The following is a 23,331-nucleotide window of genomic DNA, read 5'->3' on the forward strand; positions in this document are numbered from 1 at the left end:
TCTAAACAGTTTTCGCATACTGCCTAGGCCCTGATAGAAGGGACTGCATTAAGTTTTAAGTCAAAGTAATGAAACACCAGGGACCTGGGGTGGGGCCAGGACGTGCAGGTGACTGAGATATTGGTAGGGCATGGAGTGGGGAACAGTGGCCTTCTGGGGGAGTGGGTATCACAGCGCCCAAATGCTAGGTTTCTAGACTGAAAACCACCTTGCAGTTAAACATCTGGCTTATGCTGCAGAAGTTCTGAGTCTGCATGGAATGTCGCCTCAAATAGTCACAGTGGCAGTGCACCTACCCTCACAGGGGACACTGTGAGGGTAGGATTCATTTCAGCATTTCATATTATGTTATTTCAGTTTATCCCACCAGAACCCTGTGAGGCAGGCCTAACTAGCCCCATTTAACAGATGAAGAAACTGAGGCTCAGAAAATTTGCCCTATTCAAGAGCACTCAGAATGTGGTAGAGTCGGGATTTGAACCCAGGTTCCATCTCACTCCAAAGCCCTTCCTCTTTCCTTTGTACTTCTTGCCCTTTGTCTCAAATATAGTCCTTTTTACCCATGGTTCCTCCCTAGGACCATGGAGGGTAGTGAGAGGTGGCTACATGTGGCCACAGGGTCTATGATCCTCCCAGGCCAACACATAGAAAAATCCCTGGGCGGAAGTTAGGGGCTCTGGGGTCTTATCTCAACTTGGCTGCCAACTAGCTCCTTGAACTTCCATCTCTGCTGTCTCTTGAAATCATACCCACAGCTTTGTGGGTGCAGTCACACCAACATACACACACACACACACACACACAGGCCTTCCTCTCTGGGACATTTCTTTAGTTGCCCACACTGGGGCCCACATGTGATCAAAAAGGACCCTTCCCAGACCCAGAAGGCTCAACTCCTGTGCATGCAGGTAGAGTGCCCCCAGGGAGGACCAAGACCTGAGCCCGCAGGTCTCCACAGATTCTGGAAATGTCATGCCTCTCAGGTGAGTCCTGAACAGCCAATCCTGAACTTTTGACCTTCACCTCATTCCTTAATTTGTGAGTGATTTCCTGAGCACCCACTGGACGCTGGGCTGCCAGCAAAGGAACACAGCAGGTCTCTGCCTCCCGGAGCTCATGGGGAGGGTGTGGGCTGTACCGGAGGAGTGGGCGGGGGAGGGGGACAGTCAGATCACCTGGCTTTACATTTAAACCCCCAGGTCTGCAGGACATGATGACCACTTAACTCCACTGGACTATGTTTTCCTCATCTATGAAGTTAATGCTTACATTTACAGCACTTTGGGTTTAAATGATTTCAAAAGATTCAATGAGATGTTGAACCTCAAGTGTTTTGCACCAGACCTGCCTGGTGTGTAGCAGGTAGTCAATGAAAGCTGGTCATTAGTAGGTAAACACAGCTTAGGTGTGGGCCTCGGGGCCCAGCAGGGGCAGGAACAGGGCTGGAAGGGCCTGGCACTGTGCCTGAGAAGTTCGCTGAGGACAGGCCCACCAGGCAGGCATGCTCAGGAAGGCCCTGCCTGGGATACGCCTGTCAGCCCTCACTCCCTAAGGCACACTCTGCTGTTCCAGTCCCCCTGCTGGACCCACAGACTGTGGCCCTGGAGCTCCCTGGGGCTCTCTCAGGACTGCTGTCACCTCAGGAGCACACCTCAGCTCGCCAGACTCTTGTAAGTGACACACACACACACAGACACACACCACACACCCACACACACACACACACCATGCTGGAGCCTTGTGAGGTGGTGGGCCTGGGCCTGGAGTTTGGCAGGTGTGTGCGGGGCCCCATCCAGGGATGGGGACGGTGCCACATGGTCACGGTGGAGGGTAGGAGCACATTTCCAGACGGCGCTGCCAGCCCTCACCATGTTCCAGCTTGTTGACACGGTGATGGCATAATTACAGTTTCAATCGCAGATTAATAATAAGTCATTTTTGCAAACGAGGAGGCAGGTCTGCACTGGAAAGGGCCCCAAAGGGCCTGTCGCCTCTGCTATCTGAGGCTGCTGGCCGCTGTTTGATGTTTTCTGCCGAGCTGAGACTTTCCTAAAGACGGTGCTAACAAGCTACCCAGGTAATAATACCCCTGCCGGACTCACTGACCTCTGGATGGAAGGGTGTGTGTGTGTGTGTGCGTGTGCGTGTGTGTGTGTGTGTGTGTGTGTGTAAAAGTGGTGCCTATGCCAGTCAAGATCTGGTTGAGTGTTTATGGGTGCTGGTTTGTGTGCTTGATGTGTGAGCACGTACGTACATTGGGGAGTGTGTTCCCGTGTAGCATGAGCAATGCCCAGAGGGACCCACCCCTCACAGAGAAGTTGAGGCCCCTCTCGCCTCCCTCCACTTCCTCCAGGGAAGTTGTGCTGGGAGACTGGGATGGACAAAGGAAGCTCTGGACCTCCAAGATGCCCCTGAAGAGAGTTTTGGGGTGCGGCAGGGGCGCTGGCAGGGCCCAGGCCAGTCTTGCACCCCCTGGGGCACCCAGGGAGGGCTGAGAACCTGCCCAGATGGCTGTGTTCCGAATGGGGTTGGCGAGGAGCTAATAATAACAACAGTGACAATAACAACCATTTATGTGTGTTCTGAGCTTTCTTCTTTTATATTCTGTTTTATCTCCATGATCTCATTTGATCCTCATAACCACCCTGAAGGGAAGGAGGGCAAGTCTCATGACTCCCACTGGCCCCGGTAGAAACAAGCTCAAGAAGGAAGGGAACCTGCTCAGGGGACATAGCAGTGGCTGATAGAGCTTCTTCAGGTGTTCTATGGATTGGATGGAATCCTGGCCCTCTGCTCGGGCCACATGCAGGCCTCCTTCAGACCCTCACCCGCTCCATGGCAGCCGGGGCCCCCAGCCAAGAGGCAGGCAGAGTTCACAAGCCTGGTTCACATTTTCCAAATTCCCTTTGGAGGAAAAGGGATACTGCACGTGCGGGATGACGGTGTGAGTCTGTAGACTGGGCTCCCAAGTTCTGGACATGCTCGGGCCAACCTCTTCGTGCCCGGCTCTGTACCTGAGCTTCATTGCAGACCAGCCATGCTTCTGCCCCTGAACCTGGCTCCTCACAGGACAGTGACTTGCTGAGCTCATTCCCTGAGGCCACACCTGGCCCAGGTGCTTTAACAACCCTGAAGGTGTGGTCCTGCCCAGGCAGCTGTGGCCTGGTGCCCCAGGCAAGAGCAAAGAGCACCGGAGGAGGCAAGGGGCTGAAATGGAGGGGAAGAGGATGTGCTCACACAGGCTTGGCCTCGAGCTCCTAGCCCTGCCCCCTCCCGATGGGGGCGCTTCCCTGGGGCTCCTCTGTTACCTCGCTCACCTGAAAGTCAGGCCTGGTGCTTGCTCCACTAGCAGAGGGCCCTCCTTGCTGTTCCTCCTGCTGAGCTGTCTGACTGCCCGTGGAGTTCGAAGCAATTGGAAGCAATATTCAACTGGCCAAGTGGAGGGAGGGGCCTGGGAGGCAGGTGGACAGTCCCATTTCTCAGCTGGAGAGACTGAGGTGGAGCATCACTCAGAGGCAAGGCAATGAGTCAGGCCGGAGCCCGACCTGAGCAGCCCCGTGGAGCCTCTGTTCTGGGCCCTCCCCTGGAGTTGGCAGGCAGGAGTAGAAGCCGAAGCCCTGCCTGAGGGGCCCACCCCAGAGCCCCTGCCGGGGGAGGCCTGCAGGACCTGGGCATAACCAAGCCCCTTCTTTTCCCAGGCCTCTGCTCAAGCCCTTCAAGGACTCTGGAATAAAGCACTACTTTGTCTCCTAACCTCCTGCTCAAAGCCCTTAACAAGCGGACCCCACTCTACCCCACACCATACTTCCCAGGAATTCACCGTCTCGGGACCTTTGCCTGACCGATCCCAACCGCGACCACTGCCATTGCCCCGCCCCGGTCAATGCCATGCTTCTGCCTCCTCTCTGTCTTTCTGAAGCTTGGACAACTTTCAGAGCACTGCTCCTCTTTCTCCCGCCTCCTTCGGATGCACCAAGCACCGTATCTGGCACGACGGGCACTCAGTGAGCATTTCCAATGAACGAATGAGTGAGTGGCTGAGTGAACAAATGCCTGGCCAGCTGGCCCTGCCTTAGTGGAGCAGTGTCCTCTGCACCCGTGAGGAGAAATTTAAAGTATATGAGCTTTTCTGTGAGTAAAATTAGGCCCCAGAAGCCAGGCTGTTCTCTCTCCTTCTCCCTGTGTCATTGGGTGCCCCAGCACACCCCAAAGCACCCATGGGGGCTCCAGGTACACGTTCTGATTAAGAGACCCAATGGGAAGATGTGGTCAAGCCAATGATGGAATTTTTTTTTTTTTTAAATACGGTTTTTCCCCCTCTTCATCCCAGGCCTTATTCTCTAGCCACATATGAGACATGTTCGTCTGTCTTTGACTTCTGTTTTTTGTCTTATGTTTTGTTTTTGCCTCTGCTGCCTGCTTGTAATACTAATAGCAAGTAAGAATTATTGCGTGCTTCCTCTGTGCCAAGCTCCGTTCTAAGCGCATTGCATATACCGGGGGTGCCAAAAACATGTATCCACATGACTTGTAGTCGTCTTTTGTTATCGGTATATATTGAGTGCTACAATTTTAATACAGTTATTTCCTTTCTTAAAGTGTGTACACATTTGTTTGGCTCCCTCTGTGTTAAGTCGTTTAAGTCCTATAATATAACCCTTTAAGTCACTAGTTCTCAATCAGGGTTGATTTTGCCCCCTGCGGACACTTGGCCATGTCTGGAGACGTGTTTGGTTGTCACAGCCGGGGGTGGGGGGTTCTACTGAGGGCTAAAGGGTAGAGGGATTGTCGTGACCCAGGACAGCGCCTCCCAGCGAAGGATCATCAGCTCCAAACCTCAACGGAGTCGAGGCTGAGAAACCGTACTCTGAGCCTCAGAGTCTCAGATACTCTCAATGATGATCGTCTAGTTTTACCACCAAGAAAACCGAGGCCCAGGGAAGTGAAATGACTGTCCCAAGGTCACACAGCTAGTCAGCAGGTGTTTTCAACCCAAGCAGCCTGGGCCACAGTCCATGTTGTTTGACTTACTTGGTCCCCTTCCCTGTGGGCAGCTCTGTCTGCCTCCACACAGCACTGAAGTCTCTTGTCAGTCAGAGGGAGGAATGGTCCCATCGGGGCCCAGCCGAGGGTCCCGAGTATTGAGCTCCATCGGCCACCCCTGAGAACCTGGAATGTCCTGCCTCAAGCCTGCCCCAGCCCTGCAGCCCACGCCGACCTCCCTTCTCTGAATGGGGTCACAGCCCCATGCATGATGCCTCCCCATGTCCTGTGGAGGGACTGTATGGAGGGCAGAAAGGTGCCAGAGTCAGGGGCCACACCTCCTGTGTCCCCACCTCACCAGGCCCAGGGCTCTGAACTCGCCGTTGGTCCTTACTCAGCCTTCTGTGGTTTGGACACGAAGGAGTAGGTACAGAGATGCTGGTATAGACGAAAATGCCTGGTGGACAGATGTGAGGCGAGAGGCAGTCAGGCTGCCTCCAGACGCCGTGCGGGAGGAAGTGGCAGTTGAAATGAGGAACCTGCAGGGCCCTTTCAGACAGCAGGCAGGAGGAAGAGGCCCTGTGCAGAGGGAGGGAGATGCCAGGACTGGCTGGCACTGGCCGTCTCAGGCCCCTGCTTGGCCAGGCTTCCCAGCCACTCTCCCACTTGTGAGATAGTTGTCCATGATGAGGGACCCAGGCTAGAACCAGATACAGAGAAAGCCAGCTGGTACAGTGAGAAATCTCCCCACTTACTGGCCCATTACTTTTGGGGGGAGGTAGCAGGGAGGGAGGCACCCGTCTTTCTCCCCACCCAATCTGAAGAGCACGGCCTTGCACAATCCAAGAGTCCCCTGCTGCCCATCCCCTGCCTGCTAGAGGGGCATGGTGGGAGAGGGTGAGAAAGGTGGCAAAAGTAGACACAGGCCGAAACAAGAAGAGATCCTCAAGGGGATGTGAAAATGAAGAGAAGCCACAAGATGAAAGATGACAACCCATGGAGGGGGACTCTCAGCCCAGGGGAGGAGAAGGCTGCTTCCTGCAGGAGCCTCTTTCAGGCACACAGGCCTCCGCTTGCCCCCTCCTAGACCTCCGAAGGATACCCATTTCCCGGGAGCCTCTCCCTCGGACACCCTGGAGTCTTTTTCTGGCCTCACAGTCAGTCATCCAGAGTGGGGAGGTCTGCTTCTGCTGTAAATGGTCAGGTCCTCCAGCTGTTTTGAGATACATCACCAGCTCACCAGTCTTCTCTTCCTGAAGTTAAACGGCTCCCTCCCACCTCTGCAAGAGGCCACTTTATGTTACACTTAAAGAAAAAGGGAGAGACAGGAAAAGCAATAATAAAAAGTACCTTGCTATACTTTTATATATTATCTCATTCATCCTCATAACACGCTCATGGCTGTACCCCCAGCACCTCTCAACAGCGCTGAGCGTATCAAGCATGTGTTTGGAAATCAGTGTGCAATCCAAAAATGAAATTATGAAAACAATTCCATTTACAATAGCATCAAAAAAAAATCTAGAAATAGATTTTAAAAAGAAGTACAACACTTATATTCTGAAAACTATAACACTTTGAAAGAAACTAAAGAAGCTCTAGATAACTGGGGAAACATCCCATGTTCATGGATCAAGAGACTTCACAATGTTAAGATGGCAATACTCCCGAAACTCATCTCCAGAGTCAGTGCAATTCCTATCGAAAGGCTGGATGACATCTTTGTAGAAACGGGCAAGCTGATTCTAAAATTCAGATGGAATTGCAAGAGATCCAGAATAGCCAAAATAATCCTGAAAAAGAAGAACAAAGTAGGAGGACTCACACTACCCGATTTCAAAACTTACTACAAAACAATGATAATCAAACCGTTGTGGTACTGGCACAAACATAAACATAGACCAACGGAGTAGAATTGAGAATCTAGAAATAAACTCACACATTTATAGTCAACTGATTTTCAACAAGGTTGCCAAGGTCATCCAATGAGGAAAGAATAGTTTTTTCAACAGATGGTACTGGGACAACTAGATTTCCACACCCAAAAGAATGAAGATGGACTCTGACCTCATACCATATATAAAAACTAATTCAAAATGGATCAAAGACCTAAATGTAAGACGTAAAACTATAAGACTCTTAGAAGAGACATAGGGATAAGACTTCATGACCTTGGATTTGACAAAGGATTCCTAGATATGGCACAAAAAGCATCAACAACAACAACAAAAAATAGATACATTGAACTTCAACAGAATTTAAAACTTTTGTGCATGAAAGGACATCATCAAGAAAGTGAAAAGACCACCCACAGAATCAGAGAAAATATTTGCAAATTGTGTATCTGATGAGGGACTTGCATCCATAATATGTAAAGAACTCTTACAATTCAATAATAAAAGGACAAATGGGCAACTGAAAAATGGCAACTGAAAAATGGGCAAAGGAGATGAATAGACATGTCTCCAAGGAAGATATGCAAATGACACATGTAAAGATGCATCATTAGTCATCAGAAAAATGCAGATCAAAACCACAATGAGATACCACTTCATACCCACCAGTATGTCTAAGCTCAAAAAGTCAGATAATTGCACTTCTTGGCAAGAATATGGAAAAATTAGAACCTTCATACGTTGCTGGTGGGAGTATAAATGGTGCAGCCACGTTGGAAGATAGTTTGGCAACTGTTCAAAATATTAAACATAGAGTTGCCATATGACCCAGCAATTCCACTCCTAGGTATATACCCAAAAGAAAGGAAAACATATGGTCATACAGAAATTTGTACATGAATGTTTCTAGCAGCATTATTCATAAAAGGCAAAAGGTGAAAACAACCCAAATGCCCATCAGCTGGGGAATGGATAAACAAAATGTGGCATATCCATATGATGAAACATTTTGTAGCCAAAATGAGTGAACTCTAATGTAAACTGTGGACTTTGGTTGATAATGATGTGTCAATGTTGGTTCATTGATTAAAACAATCTGGTATCACACTGTACCACACTGGGACGTGTGGGATGGTGTGGGGAGCTGTGGCTGAGGGGAAAGGCCATGTGGGAACTCTGTACTTTTCACTCAATTTTGCTGTGAACCTAAAATTGCTCTAAAAAAAGGTTTGTTTAAAAAAAAAAAAAAAAGTGTTGATATATTAACATGGATGAACCTTGAAAACATTATGTTACGTGAAAGAAGCCAGACACAAAAGACTATATTATATGATTCCATTTATATAAAATATTTTAGAAACAGGAAATCTATAGAGACAGAAAACAGAGTACTGGTTCCCTGGGGCTGGTGTCGGGGGAGGGAGTGGGGGGAGTAAGTAAGCTAAAGTATACAGGATTTCTTTTTAGGGTGATGAAAATGTTCTAAAATTGACAGTGGTGATGGTTGCACATATCTGTGATTGTGCTATAAAAACCAATGAGTTGGACACTTTAAATGGATGAATTTTATGGTATATGAACTATATCTCAATAAGGCTGTTAAGGAAAAGACATTATTGAGACAACTGAAACTAAATATAGGCTGTGTATTAGAAAATTGTGTCAATATTAAAAACTTTCTGGTTTTGATAATTTTAAAAAATTCATGGACAACTCTATAAAGTAGGTACTATCATGATTCCCATTTTACAGGCACAGAAACTGAGACATGGAGACACCAAGTTACTTGCCCAGGATCACACAGCAGTCTAAAAACCCATTGTCTTTACCTCCACCTTATTTCTCCTGGCACCCTGGTGTTTTCCTTTATAGCACTTGTAATTTTTATTTTTTGTTCTACAAGAAGATAAGCTCCTTGAGGGTAGGGACAAATCTCTTCTGATTGCCACTTCTCTATTTATTTAAACAATTTATTGACTCTACTTACTATAAGCTAGGTCTGTGTGTATGAGTCAGTGAAAACATCTCATGCAGGTCTTGGCTCATAGTGGGTACTCAATAAATGTTTGTAGTTTGGATAGATGGATTGATGAATGGGTGGATGGAGAGGTGGGTTCTGGACAAAGGCTCACTAGGTTTGCACTAGTACCTGGTCTCATCTTCCTCACCTACCTACCTTCCCCCTCCAGCCTCCACCCTAATCTTTAGGCCCATCACGTTCTGAGACCCATACCCACTGAACAATCCTCCATCAAGGCTGCATGAACTTTCCCCATCCTTTCAGGCCCTGCCAGGCCCTGCTCACTTCCTCTGGAAGTCTTCCTAGCCCAGGTGGTCTCCTCCTTTTCTACGCTCCTTCTGATGCACAATATTTGATGGACATAACATATCATCACCGGCCATTTTCTGGAGATGGTCCTGCCCTGGGATGCAGATCTAGGGGCTGTGGCTCTCTCCTTTTTGTGCTCTCACAGCGCTGAAAGAAGCCACTGCATTGGCCACACGAGTAGAAGTTGTGGCTTCTCCCTTGGCTGACAGGGAGGACGCAGGCACTGGTGGGAGGAAGACCCTTAGGAGCACCAGCTCTGCTGGGACCTCCAGGCCCAACCCTGGGGGAGGCTGGGCCAAAGCCTGACCCCTCGGCCAGGCTGGGGCTGGGCTGGCAGGGAGACGCAGCAGGGGCCAGGCGTGGGCGCCTCCCTCCCCTCCCAAGCCCGGGCAGACCAGCCCCCAGGCAGGCTGGAGGCCTGTTTGCCTTGGCCCTGGGCCAGGGCCGCCCCGCCAGTGAGTAATGCGTGAGGACTGCCTGGCTCCAGTTCAAGGGAAACGGGCTGGAGACGGGGCCTCCTCAGCTCAGCCTGTATGGGGCTAGGTTCTGGGGGCAGCTTCCCAGAAAGGGCCTGTTGCGTGCCTCATGGCCACTGCTAGGTCTGCAGTCGCCTCCTCTTCTCCGTCTCCTCCTGTGTAGTGACCTAGGACAGGCAGAGCTTGAGTCCCCAGAACATTATGCTCAGATCTTCAAGCATGGCCCAGGAACCCAGCCACCTCCCCACAGCCCCTAACAGAGCCAGCCATCTCCCAGTGCTGTCTGAGCACCTATTATGTGTAGAGCAGGGACCTGCTGTCAGGGAGTTCATGGGAGTTCAGGGGGTGGGGCAGGGGGCAGGTGGTGAGACGAGGTCCAGAGGCTCTGGGTGCTCATACTGGAAGTATTAGCACTAGAAGAGGCCTCCTCATTTATCTGTACCCCCAGTTCCAGGTGGGAACACTGAGGCCCAGAGAAAAGGAATGACTTCCCAAGCCACACAGTGACTTAATAGCAGCAAGGTAAGAACCCATCCTCCTAACGACCGATCGGGCCCAGACCGCTGCTGCTCCAAAAGGTGGCCCTGGTGTTCAAACGTCATGCTGTCACGATGAGGGGACAGTGCCTAGGACATTTCTATTTCAAGGCTGGGTCCTCTTGGAGTATTCGCAAGGGCTTGTCTCATAGTGGGTGCTCAATAGATAGGCTTCTGTAAGGTTACAACTCTACCCCGCTGAGTGGCCTCTGTCTGCTTAGGACCCGAGTGACCATCTGGGTGGGGATGATGCCATGCCATCATCACTATCGGGAGACACAGAGACTCCCAGCCCTCCTGTCCCAGTGGGATGGCTTTACAGCCAACCATGCCCTGTGCCCTTCCCAGCCTCCAGCCATTCTCAGGCTTCATAGCTGCAAACCACAGAAAATTATTCTGGCTGAGTTAAGCACAAAAGAAGAGTCCTGACAGGATCCTGGGTCAGTCACAGACTCAACAGCGGGCGGGGAGCTTCTCTGGAGCAGGGTGGCTGCCAAAACCACACCACACAGCTGGCCTCTGGAGAACCCACTGGCCCCTACAGAGCACCGGATGACTCTTCTCTCCCCCACTGACATCAGCACTGGACACCGGACTGGAGACCCTGCTGTTCCCCAGAACTGGGATGTGGCCACTGCCCACCCAGGAGAATTCTCCTGCATCCCTCTCTGTCCTCAGGTCCTGATGCCAAGACCAGAGCGGGGGCATGTGATTGGCCGATCCCAGGTCACAGGCCTACACTTGGCCCCTAGGGAAGCTGGTACCTTGCTCTTTAGGCTCTCAACAGACAGGAGAATCCCCAAGCCGAGTAGACAGCCCAGATGACATACAAGCAAATCAACACTAACAGACGCCCTCTTGATTGCATTTCTCCACCTACAAGTCCCTGTTTATCCTACTCCCTGCCCAGGCTGTCAAAAGTAAACATATGCACAAAAGGGCTTTGGGGTTCAGCATGTAATTGTATCATGTAAGTAAAATTCTTAGCACAGGGCATGCTTTTGGGCAGCTGGATTTGAGGCACTGGATTCCTTGTTCAGGGCACATGTATGGGATGGGCACCAAAAGTCACTGAGAGCATCAGGCTGGACATTCCTCTGCAGAGGGTTCTCTGTGCGAGTTGAGGCCTGAGTGGTCAACTGCGTAGGGTGGGGAGTGAATCCTGGAGGGGCAAGCTCTGGTAACAACGGGTGGCCCCTACACAGCCTTCTGACTGGGGAGGGTCTAGTTATCTGCAGGGCTTTAGTTCTGCTGAGTGGACTCTGCAAGTTGGAGGCAGAGTGGAATTGCTCAAGACAACAGAGCAGCCGCTGAGGTTGCCAGCGGATCCTTAGATTTCCTTCGGCTATGCAGTCCACAGGCATGCTTAGAAGGAGGAGAGGAGTGAGGGGAGAAGAAAAAGGAAGAAGCACTTTGTAAGTGCTCAAGAAATATTAGCTACTATTAGTAATACTAGTAGCCGTCATCGTTATTGTTGTGGTAATAGTACCTAGGACCCCAGCAATTCCACCACTCGTGAGCTGCCCATCCACTGACTCTTTGTGGGTCCCCTCAACAGTCATGAGAACAGCAAAAAGGGTTTCCTTTTCCTCCTGCTCCTGCTCTTCCTCGTCCTCTCCCCACTCTTTCTTCTCCCCCTGCTGCTCCGTGACCACCCGAGTAAGCCTAGGGGTCCGTACAGCCTGAGTCCTCACCCAAGGCTAGCCACCAGTCCCCACGGATTCCAAAACCAGAATGTCCAACTCTCCTTCCCTCTCTGCCCCACATGATAAATGAAAGCATGGTATACATGAGCTGCTGTGTATTTTCCTTGGGTCCTGGAAGAGAGAGAGAGAGGGGCAAACCTAGGGGAAACAAGACTGATCTTTTGGAAGGGATTGCACACCACTGAATCTCCCTTTTAGAAATAGACTCTAACTGAAGTATAGCACGGAAAACTGCTCAAACCAAAAGTGTATAGCTCGATGAATTTCACAAACTCAACAGCCCATGCAAATAGCCCACTGATTAAGAAACATCATCAGCCCCAGAAGTTCCTCTTATGCCCCCTTCCTGACATCTAACACCCTGGACTCATTTTGCCTGACATTGAACTTCATACAAAAGGAACGTCATACAAATGGAATCATACAGTGTGTGTCTTTGTGTCTGGCTTCTTCAGCTGAGGGCTATGTCGTGAGATTTGCTCTGTTGTGTATAGTTGTAGTTCCTCCATTCTTATGATGTCCACTGTGTAAATAAACTGCATTTTTAGAAAACTCAGTTCTATTTTTGATGGACATTTGAGTTGTTTCTAGTTTGGGACTACTTGAATAGTGCTGCTATGAATATTCCTGGACGTGTCTTTTGGTGAACGTATGTATGCATGTCTGACACAGGTATCTTTAGCTTTAGTAGCTACTGCCAAACAGTTTTTTCTATGATGTATCTTAAGTGACGTAAGCAAGTTGCAGGCCAATACGTATAGCATGACTCCACGCGTGAAAATTATGTACCTGCTTATTTAGAAGCAAGGCCAAGTTCAGAAAGGGGGTATATCAAAACCTCCAAGTGGTCACCTCTGGGGAGTGGCCTTGGAAGTCATTATTTTAAATGATGAGATTAAGGATAATTTTTACCTTTGATTTTATGTTTTCCAGTATTATTTTAATTTCAAAAAATCCCACCAAACTGTATGAATAAAATACATACAGTATTTTATGTATTTTATCCCTCACATCCCATTACTGCCCCACACCATTCCATTACCTACGGCTGGCAGACTGACCCTGCCTTTCTTGTTACTCCCAGCATTCTCCCCTGTTCTGGAAATACCCAGGGCAGGGCCTCTGGGACAGGTCTCCCGGGCACCGTAATTTCCCTGGCTGCAGCGTGTCATTAGAAGATCTGGTGCTGATGACACAAAGCCCAGACGCAGCAAAGATTCCAGACCCTGATGGGAGAGAACAGCCTGGCCACCAAGCCAGCCTCCTGGCAGAGAAACCCTTGCCTCAGTGGGACCTGGGCCTCAAGCTGTATTTTAACCTTGGGGAAAGAATCCAGGAAAACTGCTCTTTTGAAGCTGCAGCCTCCCATGGGGGCTCAGGACTCAAAGCAAGGGCTCCAGAAGTAGGCAGACCTGGCTCCTGCTCTGCCACCCTTTCTGGGCCTGTTCTTCCTCACCTGTAAAATGGGGGCAATGGCGACCTTTACCTTAGAGACAACACCAAATGCCTTTCAGAGGGACTGTGGCACACACTTAGCCTTCAGGAAACGCAGACTATTGTTATTATTATGATCGTGGTGGCGACTTTCTCTGTTACCACCAGCCCTAAGAGATACAGGTTTGCATTCACCTTTTTTCGGGGAAAAATATAATGCACTCTTTCTTTTCAGAAATATTACAAAGAAAGTACAAACTTACTTTTCTTAGGAAAACTGCATTCACTTGGAACTTGAATGCATATATTTCAATCACAAAGTTGTCATTCGACGTTGATGCATCCAAGGGATATTTGTCAAGTGTCTACTATGTGTTGGGGAGTGTCCTAGACACTGGGGGTATGGCAGCAACCAGAGCAAAGTCCCTGCTGTCGCAGGGCTTTGTCTCTGCCGGGGGAGTCAGACAATAGCCAAACCAACAAACAGACATAGAAGAAAATGTGAAACGTATATCTAATATCATTCATGTGTCGTCAAACAAAGCTATGAAGAAAGATACCGCAGGATTAGAGGAGTGAGGAGCTAGGAGTGCCATCTGACGATTCAAATTGATGTGTTCAGTTGAGCCAGCGTTCTGTTCTGGAACTTTCTCTCTTTGTTGGCTGAGTGAGGAAGTCTAGAGCACACTGGTCTGGCTGGGCTTGGTTGACCCAGGCTGGGACTGGAGCTGTAGTTTGCTCCTATGGCGATGGGTGGTTTGAGGAGGACGGTGGAGGAGAGCTACAAGTGGCTTGTAGGAGGTGAAAGAGCAGGGAGACCGTGCCCTTGCAGGGCACGCCAGCAATCCCTCGAGGGGCACCATTGACGGTGGCACGTTGGTTCATGTCGATGATCGCAGGTATTTACGAGGTACCTGCTATGAGCCCAGAGCTGGGCTTTGTGCTCTGAAAGATTCAAGTATGAGAGCTGGTGTCTGACCTTAGGGAGCTCCAGTCATGCTGGAGGTACAAGACCAATCTCCATAAAAGAAGAAAAAGCAAGACAGATTGTGTCAAGCACCTGAGTGTGTGGAACAGGCCGTGGGTTCAGCTGGAGAGGCAAACCGCCAAGTCTCAGTCAGGTAGCACATAAAAGGTGCTCATTCACACAAAGGCAGCTGAGGGCCCTGGAGTCGACTTTCTGGGGCAGTGTTTCAGAGAATCCAGGCAGTTTTCACCTTATGCCTCCATCATCTCGAAAACATATCTTCCAGGTCCCTATGGCAGAGGGAGAGCGAGAGAGCTGGATGACCAGTCACCAGTTCTTCAATGCTTTACCCCAGAAGGGCCATGTGGTACCTCTACTCACAGCCCATTGGCCAGAATTAGTCACATGGCCCCAAACAAACTGCAAGGGCAGCTGGGAAATGCTGGGCGCGCTGGGCTACCCTCTGAGACTGACATGTCTCTGCTACAGGCCATTCATTGCTGCCAGGATCTGGAAAGCTGAGTGGAGGAAGAGGAGTTTGAAAGGGGCATTGGACAGAGCAGATGAGGCTATGCTTTGGGTAAAAGAGCCGAGGGATAGACTTAAGAACTGCCAGGCGGGGCTTTGCCACTTCTTGGCTGGGTGACTCAAGTCATTGATCTCTTTGACCCTCAGTTTCTTCTGAAATGGGGACAATCAGAGCTCCCATCCAGACTCATTAGGAGAATGTGTGTGAAAGGCTCGCCGCACTGTTGAGAACTAATGTAATATTGTTATCTACAAATTAGTCATATTTTCTTTTGGGTTCAATGCAACTCTAAGAGAGACATTCTATTTCCACCTCCATGACCTCTGTGTCCTTCCTGTAAATCCAAGGCATAGATTCCATCTCATACTTTTCTACCAGCGTGCCCACCTTGGCCTGGGACCACGCTGAAAGCAACACCTGGAGCAAGGACATGTCCTTCAAATGTTTGTTTTTCTCGAAAATTCATGTCAAGTCTGCATGCTACTAGTCACATACATGGGCTTAGGATAAACCAATCATATTCTTTCTCCCCCACAGCGCCTACTAAAATGGCAGCTCTGGGAAGATAAATAAGCCCAGGTTTATTTATCGGCGCTGCCTGGCCTGGGGCATCCATGTGCACTGGATGACCTTGGAGCTGGGGTCTGAGATCCTGCGACTGTCAATCCCAAGGAAGGCTCATCACACAGGCTCCCTAGGAAGAGGCTCCCTCCCAGCTCTCCTAGTCTCTGTGGCTCTGAAGCGCACCAAACAGACCCTGCTGGGAGCCCGGCCTGGCCCGAACCCAGGCCATCCAGCCTCACCCCCGCACCCCAACCCCCAAAGCCAGTAAGTCGTCCCTGAATTAATCAAAGGCTTACACTGGTCTGAACTCACCAGGGGCCTCCTCCAGCCGCCACTTTGTGTTTGGTAGATTAATTGCAGCTGGGGGAGGGGAGGGAATCCATTTTTAGAAAATCATTACTTTCAGAAAGAGAGGGGGGCGCTTCTGGTTGGGGAAAACTGCTGAGCTGGCAACTCAGGCCTCCTGCATGAGCGCCAGGAAGCCCGGGATTGTGCAGGCTGCTCCCTGCTCAGCGGGCACCGCCCAGGGGCCCAGCCCCCTCCCCCTGAGCCAGGGCACCCCAGTGCTCCTGCCCTGACTGCTGCCAGCCTCTACTTCCTACTCTGGCCTGGTCTCAGTAGTTTGCTGGTGTCCTGAGCAGGAATATTGACCACCCCCAATGCCAATTGGCTTAGTTGACTGTATTCTCTCAGCCCACTTCTTCACAACACACCCAGGGCGTGGTCAGCTCCTGACTGTGGCACTAGGGAAAAGAGAAGTTTGGGGACCCTAATCATCACTGCCTTGACGTGAACATCTATGAAATTGCCATCTTTGTAGGTCAAAATGGTCAGATATTAGCAATCCCATGCAGTTCCACCTAATTATTACACGACCAGCTCTTCAGACATATTTTTCTCACCAATCCTCCTCGTGGCTCCATGAGGCAGGTGTAACACCCATTTTATGTTTCAGAAATTAAGGTTCAGAGAGGTTAAGTGACTCATCCAAGTGAGTACAGCACCGAAACCCTGGTCTATGCCACTCCGAAGCCCAGGACAGTGTCTTACATCCGATGCCCTGTCAGATCCCCGACCCCACCTGCCCAACACTCATCAGTCACCGGTGGTGCTCACACTGTAGCACTGACAACACACAGCCTGACAAAAAGCTCCTCTGTCAGCTGGATGTGGAGGGCGTAACTGACCCATCCGGAAGTCTGCACTTGCTGTGGGCTTGGGTGCAATTCCAATCTCTCCCGCAGGCTGTGTATGGGTGTCCTTGGCAAATCCCTCACCGATTGGAGGTTCTGGCTCTTCCTGAGTCAGCCAAGGCCTGACTGTTTCATGCTGCAGTGGGGCCACAGGTGGCGTAATACCTGGGAGGCCCTTGGTGCCTACAAACGAGCACACACATTGGGAGTTGTTTCTATTGCTTGGCAATCAGACCACTTTGGTCCTTCCAACCTAGAACTTGTTTAAGAGAAAACATAGGCCCAACAAAATCAACCCTTGACCCAGGCCTGCCCATAGAGATTAGATAATAGAAGTTGTGAAATCTGATGCTACTACTTACCAGCTAGGGGACCTTGGGCAACTCTAGGAACCTCAGTTTCTTCTTCTATAGAATGGGGCTGATGATGATGGTACTTACTGTTAGGGTGGTTGAAGGATTACATGAGGCCATCCCAATGCAACAGGCTTAGAAAACTGCCTGACACAGTCAGGACACAGTCAATGATGGTCATTACTATTATTATTATTATTATTCCTAATCCAAGCTAAGCCCACAATTCGACCTCTCCCTCCCTCATTCATGGAACAAGCCCTGTCTGAGCCCTGCACCAAAAATTGCTAGGGCAGAGGATCCTAAATGGGGCTGCAGCTGAAACCCCAGAGTGCCAAAAGCTTAGGGTTCGGTAGAGAAGACAGAATCCTACACCACCAATGTTTCTTTAGGGAAGAAATTTTTTTTAAAAGAGGAAGCTTCCTGGAAGAGGTGTGGTCTGAGTTGCGTCCTGAAGGATAAGGAGACAGCAACTGAAGAAGGAGCCAGAAAGCACTTGGTTGGAAGCACCTGAGCAAGGTGTGTTGGGGGAACTGCAAGCCACACGGTGCCTGGGACCTGGAGTCTGTGTGGGGCAGGGGGAGACGAGAGAGGGGGCAGTTAAAGGGGGAGGTTGGTAGAGGTGCGGGCTGAGGGGCCACTTTGAGTAGACTAAGGTCAAGGAGAGGCTAGAAGTCCCTGAACTAAGTCATCCTAGTGGAGATGGAGAAAGGGAACATTAAGTGAGAAATATGTGCATTTTATAATCAGGGATTAAGTGAGGCAGGGTGGACAGGATTTGGAATTTTATTTCATGATGGGGGGATGGGGCAAAGGAGATGGGAGAATCCAAGTTTCTGGTTGCAGCAGCTGAGACAACTCCAGGTGAGAGGAGATGAAACAACCACAATGAGTCACTGCCCAGGAAGAGGGCAGAACCCTGTTAAGATACCCCCAAATTTGAGGGGTGAACTGAGAGAAGAAGGAGGAGAACCAGGCAGCAGGAAAACTTCGCTCCAGTGGAACTTCTGCTCTCCCTTCACTTATCCAAAGTCCACCTGGGCTGAAGGTCCCGCCCTCCGTGAGTTCCTCCCTGGTGGTCCCCGGAACACACCACATTCTGCCTGTGCTGCCGGAAATTAGCTCGGCATCGTGTCCTCCAGCCCCACGGAGGGCAGGGTGCCCCTGCAGCACAGTCCTGGCACAGGGGAGGTGCACAGGGGATGCCTGTGGGTGACGGCCTCTCTGGGCAGGTGAGGAGTGTTGGCTACCAGCAAACACCTGGCTTCCCCTAAGTGTTCCTCTTTCCCTGCCCACCCAGAGCCAGCCACCCCTCACGCCCTCACCCCAATTCTGGCCTCTCGGGGCTGAATATCAAGTCCGGATAACAGGAGGGCATTAAAGGTGCTGCCACCGCTCCTGCCTACCCAAACAGCAGGGCCTGGTGGCAGCCTAGTGGCCCACCTTCCCCAGATATTGATTCCACCACACCGGATTCCATCGAATAAACATCTTTACAGGGCATGGACCAAGGAGTCAGAATCACTTAATCCTGAGTCGGACCCTGGTCTCCCAAAGTACTTCCTCCTGAGTGACCTTGACCAACTCTTCATACCTCTCATTTTTGTAGAGGGTCCTAATGATTCCCTTAAACACTTAGCATCATGCCTGGCACCTAGTGAAGCATTCAATAAATGGTAGCTATTACTAAAGAGCTTCCTGGCATGCTGATGCAAGTTAGAGCAAACTAAAATGACTTTGACAGCCCCCTAATGTTAACACCTCCTACCCCAACTCCCCCTCCTTCCCCCCCACACTGGTGTTAATTAGAACCCTCCTTGGGTGTTTTCCAGAGATGGGGTTTTACACTTATTCTGGGTTGCAGAACTAGAATAAATGGAAGCAGGTTTCAGTTCGACTGAGAAAAAGCAAAATGTTTTGAGAGGTAGTGAGCTCCCCATCGCCTTATGTGAACAAGTGGGCCTCGATGACCATTTTGCACTAGTGCTCTGGAGCATACATCAACATGCATTAATATTTCTCAAAACACAGTTGTACGCGAAGTCTCTTGAATGAAACGGTGGTGGCAGTCTGCTGTAGTGCCTTATGTCATGATTTGGCAAAATGAAAAATTGGCTATCTTACTTTGGCCCTCCAAAAAAGGTTTTTTGAAATTGTACTGGTTTGTGATACCCCAAATGTTAACCCCCACTTCAAAGAGACCTCTTTCCTAGATCTAAGGTTCAAGACCCTGACACCAACACTTATACAGCTCGTTTGGTGCCCAATTTGGGCCCATGAGTCCTTGAATCTAAAACATGGCTCAGATCAATCATGGAAATCCCAGGGGCAAGTACTAAAGAGGCACTTTACCAGCAAGCGCCATTGGGACTGGGCTGGGTGAGGGGACTAGTTAACTGGCAGTTAAGATTTCAAGTGAGTGAGAGAAGATGATCGAGTAAAACCTGGACTCGTGCCCTCTCCAGTTTCACCTCTTGGAGTGCCTGGTCCAGAACTTGGAACCTAGGAGGTGGCCTGGTCCCTTCCCCCACCAACACTTGTCATCCTCCTGAGCCTTCCCTCCAGAGCTTCAGCCCTCAGGGAAACTGTCTTAGAATCTAGTGTGGCAGTGACTGTCCTCTGGGGAAGACACAGTGGTCTCAGGATTTAATGCCAACTGCGGAGTGAGCAAGGACAGACCCAGGTTCTTGCAACCACACCTCCCCGCCCTGTCTCCCAATGCAACCTCCCTCCTAATTACCTGAAATGAAATCCTGTTCTCAACTCTTCAAGCTTTGAAAAATCACCCACTTTTATAACTCCGGGCTCGCTGAGGTTGACCGCATTACCAATTCAAGACCCCTGGCCAGCTATACCCAAGGGTCACAGCCTAACAAGAGGGTGTGTATAGCCACCGGCCTTTCTAACAGATACTGGAAGGGCAGTGTGTTCTAAAGGTCCCTTTCATGGTCCCCTCCCTTCTGTCCCCGACCAAGCCAGGTACACCCCAACTGTCCCGGTTTCTGAGAGATGCCCCAGCCCTCTCCCATCCCACCAGAAGAAGGAGCTGGAGGACAACGTGGAATCAAGTATACATTTTAAAAATTGTTTAATGGAACATAAACTCCTTTAGAAAAACATTCAGCTAGGTGATAACACCCATAGAAAAAAACACCAATCTTGTGTTTATCTTTTTTAATTTGGCATTTGTTATTTGCATTTATATTAAAGCAAAGTGCATCTTTTCTTTATTTTTCTTGTTTATACACATTGCACAATACATAAATAATGATGCTTATAAAACGTCTTTATATTTACAAGTAATAATATATTTATATATAACATAAAATACATTTTTTTCTTTAATAAATCTCAGGTTTTTTTTTTCAGGAGTCCTTTCTCAAAGCACTACAATGCTAAATTTCCAATGAGAATGCTTCTCTTGTTCATTTAAACCTTTGTAGTTAGAAAAATAGCTTATGTTAAAGTCTAAACATGCTCATTGAGCTAAGAGCAGTGTCAACATATCATACGAGTGTATGAGTTGTAGAAGAAACGAAAGAAGAGTTAGGTGTCAGCCCAGGATGGTACCTTGGGTTATGATGGACCGAATCCTTCTTGGTGGGAAAGGGGTCTGCTCCCCTCGCTGGTCTAACAGAACTCAACACAGAGGCTGCAGAGGGGAGGGAAGTGCTGAGCTGGTTTTTTGAGTCCGGGAAAAACCTGATGTAAGCAGGGCAGGGGAGAGGCTGAGGGGTCTGAGAGGACACTGGGTGAGCAATACTGTGATGGGGCTGCCCTGGCAGCCCTCTGGAAGCCCATCTCGGAGACATCCAGGAGCAGATGGCCAAAAGAAGAAAGACTTGACAATGGAGGGGAGTAAGACAAGCTTGAAAACAACTGGTTCTGGTTCAGCCTCTTGCAGGGTTGTTTCTAAGAAGCCTGAGGACAGGCCCAGTCCTAGATGGGCAGAGGAGGGGCGGGGCTTCCCCAGGCTGGGGGCAGAGCCTTGCTTCTGGCAGCTGCTGGGACACCCGTAGCCCGCTTGCCCAGGTACTGCCTCTGCCCCACTGAGTATGTCCAAAGGGCAAGACAGACACAGCTGGGGAGCGAAAACCTCTCAGCCGGAGACAGCCGTAAGAAACACACATAGCACGCTGTCTCCCCCATCTGTTGTTCATGTACACACACACACACACACACACACACACACTCACTCACGCATACACATGCCCTGACAAGTGAAACGATGAACCCAAAGTTAGGGCCTGCTCCCCATCACACTGTTATTTGGTGGTATTGATGTTTGCTTCCCCTTTTCATCTGGGGGTGTCTTGACAACTATACAACCCCCTCAAACGCCAACAATTCTTTTCATAAGCTATTTCTCAAAGAACGCAACAAAACAGAACATAAACAAGAATGACAAGAAGGGGGGAGGGGGGTGGGAAGAACAATGACCAAAGAGTTTGCATGAAAAGCAAGCACTCAGGAGGAAAATATTAGCAGCAAAGTAGTTTGGACTGGGCTCGCTCGGCTCATGCTCTGTCCTGTCCCCATGCGGCTACCGGCTGTTGAAGATGACCTCCAGCCAGCAAGGGCAGCTGCTGATGAACTGGCGGGTGTAGCACTGGCCCCAGCCCTTCACGAAGCTGATCTGCACAGTGAAGCCAGTCCACGGCTGCTGCATGAACTCGTGGTCGTTTGGCCGCTGCAGGCTGTACGCTTTCTCGTAGTCAAAAGCCTTGATGGAGAAACCGGGGAACACTTTGTGTACCAACAGCGTCCTGGAGTCCGGGTTGTCCAGTGTGGCTGACTTGATGAAAATGGGGTAACTGCTGCGGTTGTACACCCACACGCCATCCATTTCCCGCGTCAGCTGGATGCCGCAGCCGATTTTGCTCCGCACTTTCTGCACCAGCTGACTCTTGTTGTCCGAATTGAGCTGTCCGAGGCAAAAGCCGTTCCCCTGAGGTAGATCATAGAAGATATCCAGGGAGGGCTCCTGGACACAGTAGAGCCTCCCCACTCTCGTCTTCTCCTCCCAGTATGCCACCACGCACCAGTGTGACCGATCCCCAGGCTCCAGAAGAAGTTGGGAATCTACAAAACAAAATGGTCGACATGGTTGGTTGGGTGGTGATGGGGATCGGCTTTTCATCTTCCTCCTGGAATCAAGAACACGTGTACACACCGCCCCCTCCGAACCAGCTTGTCTCTCAGTACAAAACCGCAGGAGGAGGTCTTGGTGGTGCTGGGTATGCTGCAGGCTCAACAGTCCTACAAGGGCCTGGAAAGTCCTACAAGATGGAAACAGTCTTCCATCTTGACCCACTGATGGAAGAGCCCAGCCTTTAGGCATTGGCTGGCTGGGGGTGCCTCTTCCCGCCAGTCCCCCCATCCTGTCAGGGACTTAGGATTAGGACACCAGTATATATATGCCCAACTGGCCAAAGGAAGCCCAATCCCGGCAGAGTTCAGGAGCCAGGGGACCCCTTGTAACTTGGCTGGTCCTGGTTTTAAAGCTATACAAGGGCTTATACGTGGCCTAGAATTAGTTCTTTAAACTGGCTGGCATCTTGAAGGCCAGCTGCTCCAGGCCTTGGTCATCCTGATGAGAACACTGGTCCCCAGAGGATGGGGACCTAGAATCAGGTCTCCAGACTCTGCTTGTCACCCAGTTCTCAAAGCAGTGCCTTGGTCACGAGGGAATGCTAGCTGGTAAAAATTTAAATGGAGGTGGTTTGGGGCAAAAATCTTCCTAATAAACAACTCCCAGTGTATCTGTCAGCGGCAGCTCTGTACACAAAGGGTGAATTCACGTTCAAAATGCCAAATCACAATACACAGATCGGTGTTAACCCAGACTACCTTAACGAAACTTCCTCCAGCCCAGACAGAAGATTATGTGTCTGAAATGGGTACGGCCATCCTTAAAGTGCCCCTCTCTGCCCGCACCCCATCTCGTCTCCCTCCCCAGAAGCATCTGGACTCCTGGCCTGCCCCCTCCTCCCTCCCTCCCCTAGAGGCCCCACCCCAGCTTTCTTAGTCCTGGTTCTTCCCACAGGCAGCCTGGGAGACTGCCGTGATTCTGGTAAGGTGATTTTCCTAAACAGGCGCACGGAGGTCTTTAAAAGGAGGATATATGGAAGGAAAGGGAGCCCCTGCGGCTGGCATACCAACTCCTCCTTAAGCTGGAGCCAGCGAGGCAGGCCTCAGACTGGGAATCATAAATCTCTCCAGCCCGGCCACGCTGCAGGAACGCTGTGGTTTGTGGTGGCAGGGCGGAGACCGGAAGTCTTGTATTTGTTAACAAAAATGGGGAAAGGCAGGGGGGAGAGCCCGGAGGCAGAGGCCTTCTCCTGCCCTCCCTGCAGTCCTAGCCTC

At 50.2% G+C, this 23,331-nt stretch overlaps 1 protein-coding gene across 2 annotated transcripts in view; it reads right to left on the reverse strand.

Annotated features, from left to right (window-relative positions):
* Positions 1-20,029: 20,029 nt before the first annotated feature.
* Positions 20,030-23,331, reverse strand: part of SMAD7 (SMAD family member 7) — a 29,654-nt gene continuing 26,352 nt past the window's right edge. For both annotated transcript variants that reach the window (XM_033087452.1, XM_033087451.1), the window contains exon 4: positions 20,030-22,047. In XM_033087452.1, the coding sequence (XP_032943343.1) occupies positions 21,509-22,047 (539 nt within the window). In that variant the 3' untranslated portion in view covers positions 20,030-21,508. The remainder of the gene's footprint in view (positions 22,048-23,331) is intronic.

The sequence above is a fragment of the Rhinolophus ferrumequinum genome, chromosome 19, assembly GCF_004115265.2.
Source record: "Rhinolophus ferrumequinum isolate MPI-CBG mRhiFer1 chromosome 19, mRhiFer1_v1.p, whole genome shotgun sequence".
Classification (NCBI taxonomy): domain Eukaryota; kingdom Metazoa; phylum Chordata; class Mammalia; order Chiroptera; family Rhinolophidae; genus Rhinolophus; species Rhinolophus ferrumequinum.